The sequence below is a fragment of the Littorina saxatilis genome, linkage group LG5 (assembly GCF_037325665.1).
Source record: "Littorina saxatilis isolate snail1 linkage group LG5, US_GU_Lsax_2.0, whole genome shotgun sequence".
Lineage (NCBI taxonomy): Eukaryota > Metazoa > Mollusca > Gastropoda > Littorinimorpha > Littorinidae > Littorina > Littorina saxatilis.
Genome location: NC_090249.1, coordinates 17607633 through 17629086, shown reverse-complemented (window position 1 = coordinate 17629086; position 21454 = coordinate 17607633). Strand labels below are relative to the sequence as shown.

General features: G+C 43.9%; 1 protein-coding gene across 1 annotated transcript in view; it reads right to left on the bottom strand.

Moving 5' to 3' along the window:
- Positions 1-21092, bottom strand: part of LOC138966395 (receptor-type tyrosine-protein phosphatase kappa-like) — an 87821-nt gene extending 66729 nt beyond the window's left edge. Inside the window, exon 1 of the mRNA XM_070338615.1 lies at positions 18848-21092. Within this exon, the coding sequence (XP_070194716.1) occupies positions 18848-19042 (195 nt within the window). The 5' untranslated portion in view covers positions 19043-21092. The remainder of the gene's footprint in view (positions 1-18847) is intronic.
- Between the last annotated feature and the right edge of the window lie 362 nt (positions 21093-21454).

The following is a 21454-nucleotide window of genomic DNA, read 5'->3' as shown; positions in this document are numbered from 1 at the left end:
GGGGGGGGGGGGCATGCCCCCGGACCCCCCTAGCAAATTCGGGCACCATCACATTCACTTTCGATTCAAAGTGCCCCCCCCCCCTTACAAAGCAACTGATCCGCCCCTGCAATGCAACGCAGCAAGACCGTATACTCGTAGCATCGTCAGTCCACCGCTCATGGCAAAGGCAGTGAAATTGACAAGAAGAGCGGGGAAAGAAGTTGCGCTGAGAAAAATAGCACGCTTTTCTGTACCTCTCTTCGTTTTAACTTTCTGAGCGTGTTTTCAATCCAAACATATCATATCTATATGTTTTTGGAATCAGGAACCGACAAGGATTAAGATGAAAGTGTTTTTAAATTGATTTCGAAAATTTAATTTTGATAATAATTTTTATATATATTTAATTTTCAGAGCTTGTTTTTAATCCAAATATAACATATGTATATGTTTTTGGAATCAGAAAATGATGGAGAATAAGATGAACGTAAATTTGGATCGTTTTATAAAAAAATATTTTTTTTTACAATTTTCAGATTTTTAATGACCAAAGTCATTAATTAATTTTTAAGCCACCAAGCTGAAATGCAATACCGAAGTCCGGGCTTCGTCGAAGATTACTTGACCAAAATTTCAACCAATTTGGTTGAAAAATGAGAGCGTGACAGTGCCGCCTCAACTTTCACGAAAAGCCGGATATGACGTCATCAAAGACATTTATCAAAAAAATGAAAAAAACATCTGGGGATATCATACCCAGGAACTCTCATGTAAAATTTCATAAAGATCGGTCCAGTAGTTTAGTCTGAATCGCTCTACACACACACACAGACACACACACACACACACAGACAGACACACATACACCACGACCCTCGTCTCGATTCCCCCCCTCTATGTTAAAACATTTAGTCAAAACTTGACTAAATGTAAAAAGGTCGTCGATCTGTGCATGTCTGGGTCTCTGACTTTTTCACGCGTTCATGCGTGTGTACCAGTGTGTGTGTGTGTGTGTGTGTGTGTGTGTGTGTGTGTGTGTGTGTGTGTGTGTGTGTGTGTGTACGTGAGTGCTTGAGTGCGTGTCTGTAAGTATGTCTTTAAATATCTTCGAGTACGTGTACGTATGTGCGTGTGTACCTGTGTGTGTGTGTGTGTGTGTGTGTGTGTGTCTGTAAGTATGTCTTTAAATATCTTTGAGTACGTGTACGTATGTGCGTCTGGGTTTTAAAATGTGTGTGTGTGTGTGTGTGTGTGTATGTGTGAGTGTATGTGTGTGTGTGTGTGTGTGTGTGTGTTTGTATATATGTGTATGTGTGAGTGTATGTGTGTGTGTGTGTGTGTGTTTGCGTATGTGTGTGTGCGTGCGTGCGTGTGTGTGTTAGTGCGTGTGCGTGCGTCCGTGCGTGCGTACGTGCACGTGTGCGTGCGAGCGTGTCTGTAAGTATGTCTATAAATATCTTAGCGTACGTTTACATAATTATGTGCGTCTGTGTTTGTCTGGGTCTTTGACTTTTTCACGCGCTCATGGGTGTGTGCCAGTGTGTGTGTACCAGCCTGTGTGTGTGTGTCTTTGTCTGTGTTCGTATCTGAGTCTGCGTCTGCGCCTGACTGAGTTGTAAAACTGCTATCTGTCATATTTCACCTTTTGATGGGAATTCTATATTTTTGCGCTGTACCTCAACAGACAATCAGAGGTACATGCGTTCTCGCGTGAGCGATCATGTGCACCACCACACACCTGTCTAGTGTTGTACATGGAATAAGAAAGTCCTTTCACTTGGAGACATACCAAAAATCAACAGCCTGAGCAGGGGCTCACATCCACGTCGGACATCGGACGTACACGGATATTTTTTCCAAATGTTCTATACATTTTTCATGCAAGAGGACATAATGTCCTATTGTTTTTGCCACAAGGTGGTCATTGTCCGATTATGCTTTCATTTGATCCGGACATTGTCAGTACTTTCCAATTTGCAGTAGTTTAATTTGCTATTTTATCGATGTTTTGCGAAGCGATGTCTCTCTCCAAGCAGACGAAACGTGGGGAGACTTTATGTGCTTTTTAAAGAGAGGAGCTTCCAAGGGTCGCAACTCTGAATGCTCCAAGTTGGTTGTGGAAATGTGGGCATCCATCAGAAATCGCTGGTCTTCAGCAAGAGAAAGGATCTAGGAACCATCACAGTCAGGGCTGGACCAAATGAGTTGTAAGGGGGGGGGGGGGGGTTCCTCCTTTTTTGGGGGGGCAAATCAGCGAAGTGGCGAAGCCACAAGCGCGCGCCTACAAAGCAGGCGCGCGAACTAGGGGGGTCCGGGGGCATGCTCCCCCGGAAAATTTTTGAAAAACGGTAAAAATCTGTGCAATCTGGTGCATTCTGGGCCTTGTTTCGAGGGTTAAGGCCTGTCAGTGTGAGTTGGGGGGGGGGGGGGGGGGGGGGGGGTACCTTTTTCTCATCGGATTTCACACTGAATAAAATTTGTTAGAGCCACAAAATTTATTTTAAAAAAAACAACAACAAAAAAACAACACTCAAAGCAAGGTACATGCTTTTTCCAGGGGTGGGGTTCCGGAACCCCTGGAACCCCCCCACCCCCTGGGTCCGGCCCTGACAGTGAATTGTTGTCATTAGCTCAGAGACAGAACAACACGTTTTTATTACTTTGATTTGTTCTGTTACCTTTTTGCCAAGAAAATTATTTTATTTGTTCTGTTACCTTTGTGACAAGAAACTAGTCAAGTTTAATTAAATTTACGTTTTGTTGCGAGAAAAAAAAGTCCTATTGATTTATTTTTGTTCAGGACAAATGTCCTATCACTTTTGCATTGTCCAGGACATTTGTCCTATGCCACCTCTCCGTTGGATGTGAGCCCCTGAGCCTGGCTGCATCCTGTACATATTGGAAATTTTCTTTTGCCTGTGTCAATCTGTCATATTAATCAACAAAAGAATTCTACTTTGCGTAGAATTCAGCTACCCAATTGTTTTTTTTTATATGTGTCTAAGTGAAAGGAAGTTCTTCTTCCACGTGAAAGCCCGCACGGGCAGGTTTGTTTGTTTGTTTGTTTGTTTGTTTGCTTAACGCCCAGTCCACCACGAAGAGCCATATCAGGGCGGTGCTGCTTTGACATTTAACGTGCGCCACACACAAGACAGAAGTCGCAGCACAGGCTTCATGTCTCACCCAGTCACATTATTCTGACACCGGACCAACCAGTCCTAGCACTAACCCCATAATGCCAGACGCCAGGCGGAGCAGCCACTAGATTGCCAATTTTAAAGTCTTAGGTATGACCCGGCCGGGGTTCGAACCCACGACCTCCCGCTCACTGGGCGGACGCCTTTCCACTAGGCCACCCACGGGCAGGTCTGTGGTGGTAAGAACATGACACCTACAGACGCGGAATGACACGCCTTACCAGACACTGAGTCAATAAGAGCGGGAATCACAAGTGTTCCTTCTCTTCTACACTGCAAGGAGGCAAAAGAAGTAAGCAGGATGCACGTGTCACGTACACAGAATGACATGTACATGTACAACCAGATACTGTCAAGACCGGCGTTCAGTGCAGAGAGGCAAAAGAAGCCACTAAGATGCACGCTCGTGCGATCCAGTTTTCTGCCACCTCCAATCCTCCCATCCCTACCTCCTCTATCTGTCCCTCTACTAGTATTAACCACCAACCAGAGAGCTGGAGGCACAAGCAGCCAGTAAGATGATGCACGTAGACACACGCACGTGCAACCCAGTTTTAAGCCACCTCCGGGCCATCCCTCCATCCTCCACCTCCTCTACCTGTCCCTCTACATGTCCCAACCACAAGGCTATAAGTGGATGTAGTCTTGCTATTCATTGTCACATGTGACTATCGTTTCTATCCACGTGCTGATTTCCAAAAAACTAAGGAATTCGAGAAACCGACTAAAATGTTAGTGCACTGTCCCAGTTTTCATTGAGATGTGCAGCGGGTATGGGGGGGGGGGGGGGTGGTGTTGGGGGCAGGGGATGGCGGGTGGTAGGGGGTTGGGGTAGGAGGACGTAGAATAGAATCGGTCAAATATTACTTGAGTGATAGATCAAATAAGGAATGGAAATAAACATTTAAAATACAAGGCAACAAAAACGAGAATGACGCGGGATGAGCATAATGCGGAATATGACCAGCGGAACGAGCACTCCATATATTTTTTGTTCTCGGAAGATAAAATCCGCTTTAATAACTTGTTTTCAGGATCGCTTTAACAACTTTTGCTTGCTAGCTTGTTGCTAGATAGGTTGCTTCCTCGGTCGGGCGATAAACTGTGTTGGTGACTACTCGGTCCATTTATTAAGTTGTCTGGTTGCCCATTGTGCTGACTGGTTTCTTTTCTGTTGCCTTTTTTTTTATCTCAACATCTTGCTTACTTACATCAAAGGTCAGGATGGTGAAAACTGCATTAATTTTCCTGCCATGGGTGCAAAAGCGAACTGTTAAAAACTAGCAAACGAAAAACTCTGTTAAAAAAAGAGTTGGTTGAAGCTGTCTGTGAAGAGTTTGATAAAGAGAAGTTTGTAAGCGGTCTTAATATAAACAAGAGCGCATTACACGGCCTCATCCGCTCTCTGGAAGACCTTTCTCCTTTCAATGCCAATGAAGCTTCGCCTTGAGGGGCAATACAAAGTCACAGGAATAAACGGTTGGATAAGAATTAATATCATCGAATCGCTTACGTAGGGACCAAACACTTAAGATTTGTATAAATAAAAGGCTGATTTCAAACAGAATTGAACAGATTGCTGCTCTCTCCCTCTCTTTTTCACTCTCCCGCTTTGTCTGTCTGTCTCTCTTTTTCACTTTACCGGCCTCTCTGTCTGTCTGTCTCTCCGTCTCTCTTTTTCACTTTACCGGCCTCTCTGTCTGTCTGTCTCTCCGTCTCTCTTTTTCACTTTACCGGCCTCTCTGTCTGTCTGTCTCTCCGTCTCTCTTTTTCACTTTACCGGCCTCTCTGTCAGTCTGTCTCTCCGTCTCTCTTTTTCACTTTACCGGCCTCTCTGTCTGTCTGTCTCTCCGTCTCTCTTTTTCACTTTACCGGCCACTCTGTCTGTCTGTCTCTCCGTCTCTCTTTTTCACTTTACCGGCCTCTCTGTCTGTCTGTCTCTCCGTCTCTCTTTTTCACTTTACCGGCCTCTCTGTCTGTCTGTCTCTCCGTCTCTCTTTTTCACTTTACCGGCCTCTCTGTCTGTCTGTCTCTCCGTCTCTCTTTTTCACTTTACCGGCCTCTCTGTCTGTCTGTCTCTCCGTCTCTCTTTTTCACTTTACCGGCCTCTCTGTCTGTCTGTCTCTCCGTCTCTCTTTTTCACTTTACCGGCCTCTCTGTCTGTCTGTCTCTCCGTCTCTCTTTTTCACTTTACCGGCCTCTCTGTCTGTCTGTCTCTCCGTCTCTCTTTTTCACTTTACCGGCCTCTCTGTCTGTCTGTCTCTCCGTCTCTCTTTTTCACTTTACCGGCCTCTCTGTCTGTCTGTCTCTCCGTCTCTCTTTTTCACTTTACCTGCCTCTCTGTCTGTCTGTCTCTCCGTCTCTCTTTTTCACTTTACCGGCCTCTCTGTCTGTCTGTCTCTCTTTTTCATTTTACCGGCCTCTCTGTCTGTCTGTCTCTCCGTCTCTCTTTTTCACTTTACCGGCCTCTGTCTGTCTGTCTCTCCGTCTCTCTTTTTCACTTTACCGGCCTCTCTGTCTGTCTGTCTGTCTCTCCGTCTCTTTTTTTCACTTTACTGGCCTCTCTGTCTGTCTGTCTCTCTTTTTCATTTTACCGGCCTCTCTGTCTGTCTGTCTCTCCGTCTCTCTCACTAAATCCAAAAACTGCCAACGTTCCACAATCCAGAATCAAAAAACAAGAAAGGTAAGTTGTTGGAACGTCCTTATTGACAAAATTACGTTACAATTCAAATAAGGACGTTCCAACAACTTACCTTTCTTGTTTTTTGATTCTTTCGTCTCTCTCACTGTTGGGCTCTCTATCTGTTCCCCCTCCATTCCCCTTCACATACACCCTTCCCCCCTCCATCATTCCCCCTCACTCGCCCCCTCCCAACTTTAACTCAGTCCGTAATCAGAGAGTACAGTGAGACAAATAAATCTAAACCAGCGAGACAGAGAGTGGGTGCTGAATCCTTTGAAGCACTGACAAAAACAATAAAGCGAAATCGAACATGTACACAGCTGCTCAATCACACATTGTGCCAAGCTTTCCATTGGGACACACAGAAATTAAATGTGTGCATAACGAAATCGCTAGGTTTTCAGTCCTGTTGATCTGTCAATTTAGAGCCCTGCTGTAATCAATGAAATTCAATCTAACCTACTCTACAAAACGCTGTGTAACGTCCTTTGATAAGAGAGCTTACTAAGAGTTGGGTAAACACAGTTCCGGGTTAAATGGAAACGATTCAGGGCGTAAATAGCGAATAAATAAACAGTGACTCGTTTTAATCATTGGTTCATAGAACCCTTAGATACTTTTTATTGTGATAAGTGTAAGATGTTAATGATGAAGGAAGAACAGTCTGAATTATCTAGAAAGTTGCTTTTTACATTTAGTTAAGTTTTCTTTCTTTCTTTATTTGGTGTTTTACGTCGTTTTCAACCACGAAGGTTATATCGCGACGGGGAAAGGAGGGAGATGGGATAGAGCCACTTGTCAACTGTTTCTTGTTCACAAAAGCACTAATCAAAAAATTGCTCCAGGGGCTTGCAACGTAGTACAATATATGACCTTACTGGGAGAATGCAAGTTTCCAGTACAAAGGACTTAACATTTCTTACATACTGCTTGACTAAAATCTTTACAAACATTGACTATATTCTATACAAGAAACACTTAACAAGGGTAAAAGGAGAAACAGAATCCGTTAGTCGCCTCTTACGACATGCTGGGGAGCATCGGGTAAATTCTTCCCCCTAACCCGCGGGGGGAACTACTTTGAACGAAGAAGTAAGTTACTAATACTAAGTAAATAAGTAAGTAAAAAGTGATACTGTAATAGCGATCGCAGACAACAACAATCAATAAGCAAAGGGCAACGTCTCCGAGACTGTCCAATTATTTAAATGATCTAAAGCCTTTTCTGTTGGAAAACAGTAATGGTTTACAATCTATGTCAAGGGAGGCTATTGTGGTTGGAATGGAAGATACTGATGTAAATGCTTTGTTTCAAATGTTTTTATTATTGTATGCGGATGATACTGTGATCTGCTCAGAGTCTGAAAAAACCCTGCAAGAATGTCTAAACAAAATGCACGAATACTGTTTAAAATGGCGTCTAAATATTAATGTAAACAAAACGAAAGTTATAGTTTTTTCCAGAGGTAAAATTAGAAATAAACCATTGTTTACGTATAATGGCAATTTAATCGAAGTAGTGTTTGATGTAATGTACTTGGGCCTTAAAATTAATTATAATAATAAATTTTCAGTCGCACAGAAGAATCTATATGATCGTGCCTCAAGGGCAATGTTTGTTCTTTTGCGTACTTGTAGACAATTGTCACTGCCTGTGGACATACAAGTTGACCTGTTCGATAAAATGATTGCTCCAATCTTACTATATGGATGTGAGGTATGGGGTTTTGGTTCCTGCGAACTTGCTACTAAACTTCAATTACGTTTTTATAAAATTGTTTTCAAACTAAAAAAATCAACTCCAAATGCTATGATATTTGGTGAACTTGGAAGATATCCACTAGATGTTAATATGAAATGTAGAATGCTTTGCTATTGGTATAAACTGATTAGTCCTGTTCATAAAAATAAATTTTCAAGTATTGTGTATTGCTTTACTTACAAATTGTATATCAACAAGATGATTGAATCTAATTATTTATGTTTTATTGAAAAAACCTTAAATGAAATTGGTCTCCCTGGCCTTTGGACTTTTCAAGAAAATGTTCAATATTCAAGCGCATGGTTTAAACAGAAAGTAAAAAGAAGCTTGTATGACCAGTATATCCATAAATGGTTTACAGAAATTGGAACAAAAAATATGTTTTGGAATTATCGAATGTTTAAAGATATTTTTGCATGTGAAGACTATGTCACACACCTGCCATATCAGCAATGTGTTTCAATGATGAAGTTTAGAACATTAAACAACAATTTGCCTGTACAGAAAGAACGTTACCTTAACATCCCGAGGTCAGAAAGAACTTGCACCAAATGTGTATCACAAGACATAGGTGATGAATTTCATTATTTATTTGTCTGTGATTTTTTCAAAGAAGAAAGAGCTGAGTTGTTACCACCTTATTATTGGAAAAAACCTAATGCACTTAAATTTAAAAAGTTGTTTGCTACTAACAAAAAGAAATTGCTAAAGAATATTTTGGACTTTATTAATAGAATCTGTAACAGTTTTTCATAATCTTTTTAACTTTTTTTTAAAATTTATTATATTAGCATATGTCATGATTGTATTGATTGTATTTATTGTTCAAAATGCCCCCAGGGGTTATGGACTAATAAAACTTGAACTTGAACTTGGTGATAAAGTTAATATTCGTACTTTCAGTTGAAGACTGTTGTCAAACAATGAGACACACGCACACTTGAACGTGGATGATCGCAAAATAACGACACAGTTGAGACAAGATCAGTAGACACAAGCACACAGTTATTATCAACCTGATTTTTCAAAGTATGAGAAGAAAGGTTTCACACGTTGGAGTGAGTGTAAATTCACAGCCTTCGTGTCACATTTTGATTGAACACAGTCAAGGGTCGCACTAAAACACTGTAGTTATAAAACTACACACACAATATCGACAATGTCACCGTTTAGCATCTGGCCCTTTGGATAGGACAAGATGCACACTACACACTGCAGAGAGGGCACACACTTACTTGGTTATTAAGGAATCTCGCAATGGCCACGAGCATTTGAAATTCACACATTTATACGAATAATGTTATTGGTATACTTGTTATGAGTCTTTCTCTTTCTGTTTCACACACACACACACACACACACACACACACACACACACACACACACACACACACACACACACACACACACACACACACACACACACACACACGCGCGCGCGCGCACGCACGCACGTATGCACGCACACATAAACACACATCATACAGAGTGGTATTCGCACACGCATAGAACTACGCTCTCGCACACACGCACACACACACACACAATTCATTGTTTTCATTCTGAACATACTCTCTTTCGAAGTCACACAGACTGATGAATGATCACCTAAACAAGTGTAGCGGCCATCACGCCGCCCGGGTAGGGGTAGTGTTGCGGGAAGGCAGGTGGTGGACAGCCATACCCCAAGGGGAACACAGCGCTCCCATGAGGGGAGAATTCGAAGGGGTGTGGCCCAGGCCAGGGCTGGGGGTGAAGTCGCCTCGCTGTATGCCACCAGTAAGGCGGCGGCGAGAAGGGGCAGGCCCGGGGGGCTTTGGATTGAAGAGGCTGGTCCACTAACGGGACGGTGTCTGTTGTCTCGGTTGACTAGTGGCATGTGGCATGTGGCTGTCGCAGTCATTACGACCCTGCCATGGCTGTCTCGCTGGTGGAGAGAACCGGACAGGACCGGGACCGTTCCTCGGTGGCTGCCCCTGCGCTCTGTGATCTGTAACCTCAGCACGGCGATATGGATGTTGTGCGGGGGCCTGAACCGGGTTATGTGCGGGGGTCTCCAACAATGGTTTGCGGGTACCGCTATGGATGACATCACGCAGCTGGCCAGCGTACTTTATGTTGCACGCCAGTCTGCCGGTGCCCTGACGACTGGGGTGAATGTCGTCCTTGTACAGGGCCTTTCGTGGAGCTCCATTGCTGGTGAGAAAGGTCGGGGTGTGGTCGACCAGCAACACCTTCTCCTTGCTGCAGGCCCTGACCAGGGCGTCGTTTGACGATGCGACGGTCTTCTTCAGTGGATGTTCTCCACATGGTGGGACGATAGAGGAGAAGTGAGGGCGTGCATTGGGAAAGACTTTTTTCACTTGTTTTATAATGGCACTCCAGTTTGTTTCGGTGATTGTATTTTCTCGGCATGTGTTAATGCAGATATGCACAACAGCAAGTAGCACATTAGGACATTGGGGAATATGCTTACGCCAATGTGCTATATCGTCCAAGGCAAGGCCAGAAACACTGATGTTTTCTACACGTTTTCCTGGAAATGTAAGCTCTGGTCTGACAGGGCAAAGAACAGAGTCTCCAATCAGCACGTGCGTGGTTTCTGGGGCCACTCTGCACTCCGCTAGTCGCTGTCGCGGTGTTTTCACGGTGTGCATGGGCCTGCTGACTGCGTGTCTTCTGACTGCCGCTGTTGCTTCTGGTTTGTCACCTGTCTTTGGCTTTTCCTGGTTTGCGTTGTGCACGACAACATCTGTATTGCCTGCGCAGGTGGAAGGAGTATCTCGATCATAGAGCACAAAAAACCTGTTTGCAACTTTCACGGTGCAGATATCAACACATTCTGTGGTAACCGGAGAATCATCTGTGCTGGCATCAGGCAGACTGTCTGTTTCTGTGTCCTCAAGCAGGGTTTGGGCAGGAGTCAAAGAAGAAGCGGAAGAGATAGAGAGAGAGCCACAGAGATAGAGAGCAACAGAGAGAGAGAGAGAGAGAGAGAGAGAGAGAGAGAGAGAGAGAGAGAGAGAGAGAGAGAGAGAGAGAGAGAGAGAGAGAGAAGAGAGAGTGAGAGCAACCAAGTCATTGAGAGTGAGCTACCCAGAGTGGAAGAGAGAGAGCTTCTTTCTTTATTTGGTGTTTAACGTCGTTTTCAACCACGAAGGTTATATCGCGACGGAGAAAGAGAGCTACCCAAAGAGAGAGAGAGAGAGAGAGAGAGAGAGAGAGAGAGAGAGAGAGAGAGAGAGAGAGAGAGAGAGAAGTCTGAAGTCTGAATGTTTTAATGAGTAGGCCTTGGGCCCTTTTCATGGAGATGAGCACATCTCAAGCACCAGAGAGTTTGTTTTTTTGTTTGTTTGCTTAACGCCCAGCCGACCACGAAGGGCCATATCAGGGCGGTGCTGCTTTGACATAACGTGCGCCACACACAAGACAGAAGTCGCAGCACAGGCTTCATGTCTCACCCAGTCACATTATTCTGACACCGGACCAACCAGTCCTAGCACTAACCCCATAATGCCAGACGCCAGGCGGAGCAGCTACTAGATTGCCAATTTTAAAGTCTTAGGTATGACCCGGCCGGGGTTCGAACCCACGACCTCCCGATCACGGGGCGGACGCCTTACCACTAGGCCAACCGTGCCGGTAGCACCAGAGAGAGAGAGAGAGAGAGAGAGAGAGAGAGAGAGAGAGAGAGAGAGAGAGAGAGAGAGAGAGAGAGAGAGAGAGAGAGAGAGAGAGAGAGAGAGAGAGAGAGAGACAAAGTCTCTCATGTCTTCTGAGAAGCCTGGCATACTCGTTTTACAGCAAAACCCTACAATAATTATGGCATCACATGCCAGCGGCGACAACTTCCGACTTCACAAAGAGAAGAGCTCTCTCGCAGACAAGAGCCCGGATTACAGATAAGACTCACTGCGCATGACAGGTGACAGACAGCTGCACCATCATTTGACCGGCTTAAAGTGGTTTTTGCTGCTCGTATCGTGCTACGCCAGCAGACAGTGACGACAACCACGTACGATAGTTACATGTTTAGATCATTGATCTCATGTTGTCTGCACATATAATAACAATGGTTCGTATCGTGACTTGGCTTATTTCTGTTCAGCTTTAATGTTCGTCTTCTTTACATGTTTGCAAGGTAGGTATATTCTGCTTGGATGAGAAAAAACTTAATCATCGCATTTTCAGGTTCACAATTGTAATGTTCTTTTTTAGTCAAGGTTGTACTAACAGTCAGCATAATTATTAGAAATAATGGTTTTATTACCAGCTTATTTCAACCAAAATAATTATCGAAGCGACCCTGCAGATACGATGGAAGGAACAGAAAAAATGGAGACGGGATTGAGATTGACACGGTGAACCCATCCATTGGTCAAAGTCATATTGGGCACCAGATTTGAAATAAATAAATTCTTGTCCTCAATGGTCATTTCGACAACGAATGCGCATAATGTCACGTTACTCCCATGACCAAAAATCTATCGCGTCCACTTGCACCAATTTGTGACTTTTCTGAAAGTTTCTTGCTTTTTCCTTGATTTTTGCATTTAGTCAATTTTGACTGAAGGTTTTCAGATAGACTTGGAATCGAGACGAGGTGATTGTGTGTGTGTGTGTGTGTGTGTGTGTGTGTGTGTGTGTGTGTGTGTGTGTGTGTGTGTGTGTGTGTGTGTGTGTATGTGTGTGTGTGTGTGTGTGTGTGTGTGCGCGCGCGTGTGTGTGTGTGTGCGTGTGTGTGTGTGTGTTTGTTCATTTCCAGTTCGAGCTCATACAGACCAGTAAAGGCCTATAAGTATTCTCGATACCTGACGTAACCTTTGTTTCCATCACTTGCATAACCAACAAACATCAGTTCACTGACGTGACCACTATTAGCGGTTGAACACAAACAGTATTAGCATTGTCTTTGCTCTCTGCTAGCTTGGCATACGACGCTCACGCTCGGTAGTGTGTTAAATGCACATTCCTTCCCGTAAAAACAATTCGGCTTACCATCTGAGATCTGAACAGGCTTAAAACATGGAATACGTACGTAAACCCATCCCTCCGCTTGGAAACATACCCAAAAAAAATCAACATCCAGCTGATTGGGTCCTGTGTAGTGGCAACATCATTTGATGAATTCATTTCACACAAAAAGACACGTGTGTCCGTTAAGAAGTTCATTAATTACAAAATTCCCACTCGACACAGACAGTATCCAGCCTGTTGATTTTTGTGTGCTCTGTCTAAGTCTGATCCTGTGTTCAAGCCCTGTCCTCTTCTTCTTCTTCTTCGTTCATGGGCTGAAAACTCTCATGGTTTTTACCCCGCCATTTATGCAGTAATACGTCGCTCTCTGGGGATGCATGCTTGACATTATTGTGTTTCTATAACCCATCGAACTCTGACATGGATTACGGGATCTTTTCCGTGCGCACTTGCTCTTGTGCCTGCGTGTACACACGAAGGGGGATAAGTTGACCTGGACAAATCTGAGATGGTGGGTCGAATCGTTCACACGGGAAGGACTGTGCCTTTAAAGTTCAGCACGGGCTGCACGTGGCTGGGTGGTGCTAACTGCTGATGCTGGTTATTAGCGCATAAAATGAGTGGCTGTGAAATCCTGTCCGTCACGATGCCAGACAGAGAGGTGTTCCTCCCATTGTCACCCAGGGCCCACCCTGTCTGCGTGGCTGCAGGCGTGGAGAGAAGCCAGCTATTGCGGTGAATAAACGCTGTGTCTGCTTGTTGCGGGTGACACAGGGAATGGTCTGCAAATCGCTACATTAGGGGTACGGTGCAAACACGAAAAGGACTGCTGCTACACAGAAAATGTAACCAATGTCCTTTAAATGACTGCTGCTCAACTAAAAATGTAGCCAATGTCCTTTAAATGACTGCTGCTCAACTGAACATGTAGCCAATGTCCTTTAAATGACTGCTGCTCAACTGAACATGTAGCCAATGTCCTTCAAATGACTGTTGCTCAACTGAACATGTAGCCTAGGTCCTTCAAATGATTGTTGGTCCTTTAAATCACTGCTGCTTAACTGAAAATAAAGCCAATGTCCTTCAAATGACTGCTGCTCAACTGAACATGTAGCCAATGTCCTATAAATGACTGCTGCTCAACTAAACATGTAGCCAATGTCCTTTAAATGACTGCTGCTCAACTGAACATGTAGCCAATGTCCTTTAAATGACTGCTGCTCAACTGAACATGTAGCCAATGTCCTTCAAATGACTGCTGCTCAACTGAACATGTAACCAATGTCCTTCAAATGACTGCTGCTCAACTGAACATGTAACCAATGTCCTTCAAATGACTGCTGCTCAACTGAACATGTAGCCAATGTCCTTCAAATGACTGTTGCTCAACTGAACATGTAGCCTAGGTCCTTCAAATGATTGTTGGTCCTTTAAATCACTGCTGCTTAACTGAAAATAAAGCCAATGTCCTTCAAATGACTGCTGCTCAACTGAACATGTAGCCAATGTCCTATAAATGACTGCTGCTCAACTAAACATGTAGCCAATGTCCTTTAAATGACTGCTGCTCAACTGAACATGTAGCCAATGTCCTTTAAATGACTGCTGCTCAACTGAACATGTAGCCAATGTCCTTCAAATGACTGCTGCTCAACTGAACATGTAGCCAATGTCCTTCAAATGACTGCTTCTCAACTGAACATGTAACCAATGTCCTTCAAATGACTGCTGCTCAACTGAACATGTAACCAATGTCCTTCAAATGACTGCTGCTCAACTGAACATGTAGCCAATGTCCTTCAAATGACTGTTGCTCAACTGAACATGTAGCCTAGGTCCTTCAAATGATTGTTGCTCAACTGAAAATATAGCCAAGGTCCTTCAAATTACTGTTGCTCAACTGAACATGTAGCCAAGGTCCTTCAAATGACTGCAGCTACACTAAACATGAGCCAAGGTCCTTCAAATGACTGCTGCTCAACTGAACATGAAGCCAATGTCCTTCAAATGACTGCTGCTCAACTGAACATGTAGCCAATGTCCTTCATATGACTGCTGCTCAACTGAACATGTAGCCAAGGTCCTAAAAATGACTGCTGCTCAACTAAACATGTAGCCAATGTCCTTCAAATGACTGCTGCTCAACTGAACATGACCCCCCGCGGGTTAGGGGGAGTCCCATATTGGTTGGGACTAGAAAGAATTTACCCGATGCTACCCAGCATGTCGTAAGAGGCGACTAACGGTTCTGTTTCTTCTCTTCTTTTGTCTTATTTCTGCCTTACCAGTCCTTTCACCTATATTTCCTTCCAAGAAAACTCTCCCTACTATTTCCTGCAGTTTTCCAATTCTTTTCTTGTTGTCTTATTTCTACCTGACTGGATCCATCACCTTTATTTCACTTACCAAAAGTCTTCTTTTCCACATCCTTATTTCTCTGCACCCCGCATGTCGTATGAGGCGACTAACGGATTCTGTTTCTCCTTTTACCCTTGTTAAGTGGTTCTTGTATAGAATATAGTCAATGTTTGTAAAGATTTTAGTCAAGCAGTATGTAAGAAATGTTTAGTCCTTTGTACTGGAAACTTGCATTCTCCCAGTAAGGTCATATATTGTACTACGTTGCAAGCCCCTGGAGCAATTTTTTGATTAGTGCTTTTGTGAACAAGAAACACTTAACAAGTGGCTCTATCCCATCTCCCCCCCCCCTTTCCCCTATCCCATCTCCCCCCTTTCCCTCGTCGCGATATAACCTTCGTGGTTGAAAACGACGTTAAACACCAAATAAAGAAAGAAAGAACTGAACATGTAGCCAAGGTCCTTCAAATGACTGCTGCTACACTAAACATGTAGCCAAGGTCCTTCAAATGACTGCTGCTCAACTGAACATGAAGCCAATGTCCTTCAAATGACTGCTGCTCACCTGAACATGTAGCCAATGTCCTTCATATGACTGCTGCTCAACTGAACATGTAGCCAAGGTCCTTAAAATGACTGCTGCTCAACTAAACATGTAGCCAAGGTCCTTAAAATGACTGCTGCTCAACTGAACATGTAGCCAAGGTCCTTCAAATGACTGCTGCTACACTAAACATGTAGCCAAGGTCCTTCAAATGACTGCTGCTCAACTGAACATGTAGCCAAGGTCCTTCAAATGACTGTTGCTCCACTGAACATGTAGCCAATGTCCTTTAAATGACTGTTGCTCAACTGAACATGTAGCCAATGTCCTTTAAATGACTGTTGCTCAACTGAACATGTAGACAAGGTCCTTTAAATGACTGTTGCTCAACTGAACATGTAGCCAATGTCCTTCAAATGACTGTTGCTCAACTGAACATGTAGCCAATGTCCTTTAAATGACTGTTGCTCAACTGAACATGTAGCCAATGTCCTTTAAGATTGGTTGGTTATTATAAGATGTTTGATGGGTTGTTGACAGACCAGCTTTTTTGTCGGTCCGAGGGGGAGCATATCGTCTTTTGTTTCATATTTATTGACCAAAGCCGAAGGCCGCGGTCAATAAATATGAAACAAAAGTCGATATGCCCCCCGAGGACCGACAAAAAAGCTGGTCTGTCAACAAACCACCAAACATCGTTTTTGTCATAATTTTGGTAGTGAGAAAATAAGTGCACAATCAACCCAGGGAGGCATGCTCTGAAACACGGGTTCCGTGCTGATAACCACACGAGTCCTGGTTTGATAACCACTGGCAATCAAAGCTGGCGTGTGAAAGCAAATTTTTGTGTTTTTGAGTTCATTAAATGTTGGGATGAATATGTCAGGTTTGAGGATGCACAGTTCTGTAGGTTCATCTCGGTATTCCACCCCCTCGGCTTTCTGTTGTAAATATTAAGCTGAGTGATCGAATGTGGAAGCTAAGTTTGGTCAAAGGTCACAGAAGATTTGCGTCGTGCAGCAAAGGAAAGAATCGCGATCTTGTTTTCGACTCGGTACCTCTTTGTTTTTCATTAGACCTGTCATTCTGGTAGCTCGGCTTTGTTAGATGTTTGCATATCTTGTTGCTATTTTCTTTGCTTTTATGCTGTTTCTTATTTGTGCTTCGTTTATCGATACAACGTCTTCTGCACGGGTCAAAATGTGTGTGTCAGGGGTCGTTTTACTTGAACTTGACGTTCGTGTTTCTCCGAACGTCTGTGTATCGAAACACAGATACACGCACTCCATGACTCTGTAAGAAGACAAAACATATCGCTAAGTTTCATTTGTTTTTGATGAATATATGACCTTTCATGAAATAGTTTTGTTTTTTGTTTACTTTTGCCAGTTTGCCAGTTCATTTTTGGAACTTTGCAAAGCAGTGTCGTGTCGTCTGTTTAGGTCTGGGGAAACACCAATGAAAAGAGCCGAAGAATCCCCGAGCGTTTCTATTGGGTTCGCTTTTGATTATCCATGTATAACCTGCTTCCTGCAACTATGGTAACCGGGGATTTATTGCCTGGGGAACATGAGATTTATTTCCCAGGTGCTTATGAATGAAAACTCGTGAAAATAATGACAATGTTTATCGTCTCCTCAGCAAATCCATAAACAAAGAGACTGCCAACTTTCCAAAATTCAGAATAAAAAAAAACAAGAAAGGTAAGTTGTTGGAACGTTTGTTATTGATAAAACAATACGTTACAGTCACAGATATTTCGATCCAGCGGTCTTTTAAGTGCACAGACAAACAAATATTAATTTAAAAAAAAAAAACTTATGACGTCATATAATCATTGCCTCGCTGGTGTCTTCTCCCCAAGCGGCTGGACCTTTTGCGAGCTAAGTCTGTTTGTCTGTGCACTTAAAAGACCGCTGGGTCGAAGTTTCTGTGACTGTAACGTATTGTTTTGTCAATAACAAACGTTCCAACAACTTACCTTTTTTGTTTTTTTTATTCGTCTCTTCAGCAGTTAATGACCCCTCGCGGGTTAGGGGGAAGAATTTACCCGATGCTCCCCAGCATGTCGTAAGAGGCGACTGACGGATTCTGTTTCTCCTTTTACCCTTGTTAAGTGTTTCTTGTATAGAATATAGTCAATGTTTGTAAAGATTTTAGTCAAGCAGTATGTAAGAAATGTTAAGTCCTTTGTACTGGAAACTTGCATTCTCCCAGTAAGGTCATATATTGTACTACGTTGCAAGCCCCTGGAGCAATTTTTTGATTAGTGCTTTTGTGAACAAGAAACAATTAACAAGTAGCTCTATCCCCCCCGTTCCCCATCGCGATATAACCTTGAACGGTTGAAAACGACGTTAAACACCAAATAAATAAAGAAAGAAAGCAGTTAACGCTATTGGAGACCGATGCAAGTTTGTTTCCTTTTTCAGTTTACATGGTAAAATCCATGCTTAAAACTATTTACAATTAGGTCTACCAATGTCCTTCCATGACCAGTACAAGCGTGACTGCTGTGGCTTATAAAAGGATGCTTTTAGCTTTTCAAACGTCGACCTGACTTAAGCGATAAGCGCATGCTGAGATAACTGGAGAGGTTCGCTTCGGATATTTTTAAAAGACTCGACGCAAACGACTGCTATGATTGCTAATGTCTGTTATCAATGCTTGTTTAGTATTACAAAGAAATACTTTTGAGAGGTCACTAATCTAAAAAAAACAAATATCTCGCACCAAGCACACCAACACCATGCCATCTCTCTCTCTCTCTCTCTCTCTCTCTCTCTCTCTCTCTCTCTCTCTCTCTCTCTCTCTCTCTCTCTCTCTCTCTCTCCTCTCTCTCTCTCTCTCTCTCTCTCTCTCTCTCTCTCTCTCTCTCTCTCTCTCTCTCTCTCTCTCTCTCTCAGATCTTCGCACAAAGATCGACCCTGCATAAATTATACCCATCTCAAACCCACCCATCCATCCCATCAATAAAACTAGACACTACAAAAACACCACCACCACAACAACAACAAGTACAACAACAACTAAACAAAACAAAACAAGACTCCCATACAAAACCACACACACACACACACACACACACACACATGCACACACGCGCACACAAAAACACGCACACTGACACAAACATCGCACACACATGTACACTCGCAAACACAAACATACGCACACACACAATAACACACACACACACACACTCACACACACACACACGCACACACACACACACACACACACAAATAAACACAAACACCCCCTCACACACACACACACACAACCACACCGCCCCCCCCCCCCCCCCCACGTACACACACACCCCAACAAACACATATACTGACCTTGAATTCCGTGCTGACGTGCTGCTCGTGCTTGCGCTGCCTGATGACGGCGAGGAAGCGGGCGGTAGGGATGGGGTCTCTGCGCACGGCAGCCACGGCCTTCTCCTCCTTGGCTGTCGAGTCCACAGACAGGCCACACATCACCTTAAGCTGCGACAGCTTAGCGCCCAGAGAGTTCAGCAGGTTCTTGCCCATGGCCTTCGCCACGACTAACACTACACCCACTACTGCGTGATGCACAATGGCGTCGGGCGTTTGGTGCCAAGTTTTTACAAGTTTTTAAATTGGTTTTGGCCCTAGGGCCACTACTTTACTACCACTTTTCACTATTTGGTAATCACGCTCTTTCAGAACGTTGAATAGATCCCAGTTTCTATTTCACTATCACTGTTGAAATCCCGAAGAAATCCTGAACCGAAGCCTTCTGCTATTTGTCCGGCCGTCGATGTGACTTTTGTGTGCGTACAAGCGCCAGAATATAGAAGAGATCATGAACCAAAACCTAGTGGAATCGATTATCGCTGTTACTTGTTCGCGCACAAATCGTCGGGATCGTGTAGAGATGCCGAACTGAAACCTGCTGAACAACCGGGCAGTTAGCTTCTTTGTGATAATCACTGATACCTCTACAACCCTTCAGAACATTGAAGTGATCGCGAATCGAAGCCTGGTGTTAGATGCAGGAAAGCCGGTCAACTACGTGGTACTTGGCTATCACTGTGAGTGTAATGTTTACATACACAAGCCCTCAGAAGCTACAGCTGTGTTGTCACTGCCAAACAATTGAAGTGAACGCCGCTGGTTTTCTGAACTAGAACCTGCTGAACTTTCAAGGTTCTAGCTATCACTTTATATCACTGTTAATAATAACATACGATACTGGCAATGCCAAGGGCACTCTAAAGGTAGAATAGAACCTTCAACCAAGGTACAAAGAGTTAGTCTATTAGGAACACATGCACAGACTAGATCAGGTACAGGGTAAGATCAGTAGTTTCTGTAGTCTGATTTTCTATTAAATTGAAAATGGAAGGGCAGCCCTATTTGTATCCCAAAGTCAGACTTCCATGATCAGAAGTTTTGTTAGAACAGTTAACAAACGGCAATTCCCAGCGTTTAGATTGAACGAAGTGAAGTTAAGTGTTTGTCACAACTCTTTGGAATATTAATTCACCAAAACAAAACGAGAGTCAGCTCAAATTGAAATTTGCCAGTTAGACCATGCACAAAGGTTTCTATGGAAGGCAATTGAAGGTAATTTGTTTTTTGCCGCTACAGTCTGCCTACGGTCCTCGGTAAATTGTGCGATCAGCGCACAGCCCGGGCACCGGAAACACGAGTCCGGCAGATGTCTCTATTGTCCCCAGCACACGGCGACCACCATCACAGCCAGAGGCAATCAACAGAAACAGACCTATTCTCTGCACAGTAGGATCCCAGACAAAGAAGCGATTGCGAGACTATGAATTCTCTTCTTTTTTTTTTTCCTTTTTTTTTTATTCAGCTTGGGGTTGCAGAATACGACTTACTCGCTGAATTCTCTGTTTCTTTCTCCCCGTGCTGCCGGATCGAATTCCTCAGCTAGCATCCGCCCCGCCTTTCCTGACAATCGTCTTTTGTCTGTGTGGGGAAAGTAATATCCTTTGTGTCCCTACTGTTCGTTGACCGACTGATATCTTATTATGGGATTCACTCGGCTTCTGCCTTGGTCGCCAGAAAGCACTACTCTCACTGGTGTAGCTTTCTGCTCTGCTGTCCGATGCGATGGCTGCAATGAACGAAGACTGATAGTTGCAGCCACACAGGCAGAAGTGATTTGTTCAGCTGCCGGATTCTCAAGGGGGATTTTACTGGGGTGTATTAAAAGATTACACCCTGTCTCCAGTCTGTGTGTGCGCGAACATCAGGTCAGGTTTGTCGAAGGGGAGGAGCAATAGGAGGGGAGCACAGTGACCCTCGACTTGCAAACACGACACGGATGGTATTTTTATCACCCTGTGCAGAAATGTCACCGTCGCCCTGACAGTGAGCAAGAAACAGTACAAATCGAGCAAAAATGGAAGACACCAGGAAACAGTATCGGTCACAAGTCGTTTGCAGACTTACGGTGATCAGCAAGTGATGTTGGAAATGTCGATCGTCCCGCCTCTTTTTTGTCCAACAAACTCAAATCGGAACAATGGAAAGCTTCAGAATTGAAGCCGGAGCCTCTTCAGAAACACGAGGCGAACATCATGAGTTGAGTCTTCAAGGCAAGTGAGGCAGTGTCCACGAGACAACACTTCTGAAAGCATTGGGTCACCGCCGTGAGTTTGTGGTTGACGAAGTAACTGTCTCTCTTGTTCCAGGGGGACCTTAGATTTGACAGTAGGCTTTTTCGGATTCAAGTTGGTCCACTCGGAAAAAGGCGTCAGAACTCGGTGGGCGAAGGTTGCTCGTGTGACCGAAACCTCCAATATTGTTAGTGTATGCCCAACACAAGAGGTACTGGTGGTCTCATTTTTGCTGAGTATATCTTCACAGCACAAGTAAGACTGGCTCAGCAAGACCGCAGATGTGAAGAGAGAATACCTGCAGTAAAACGTGGTCGACCAAGAAAGGGTAAAT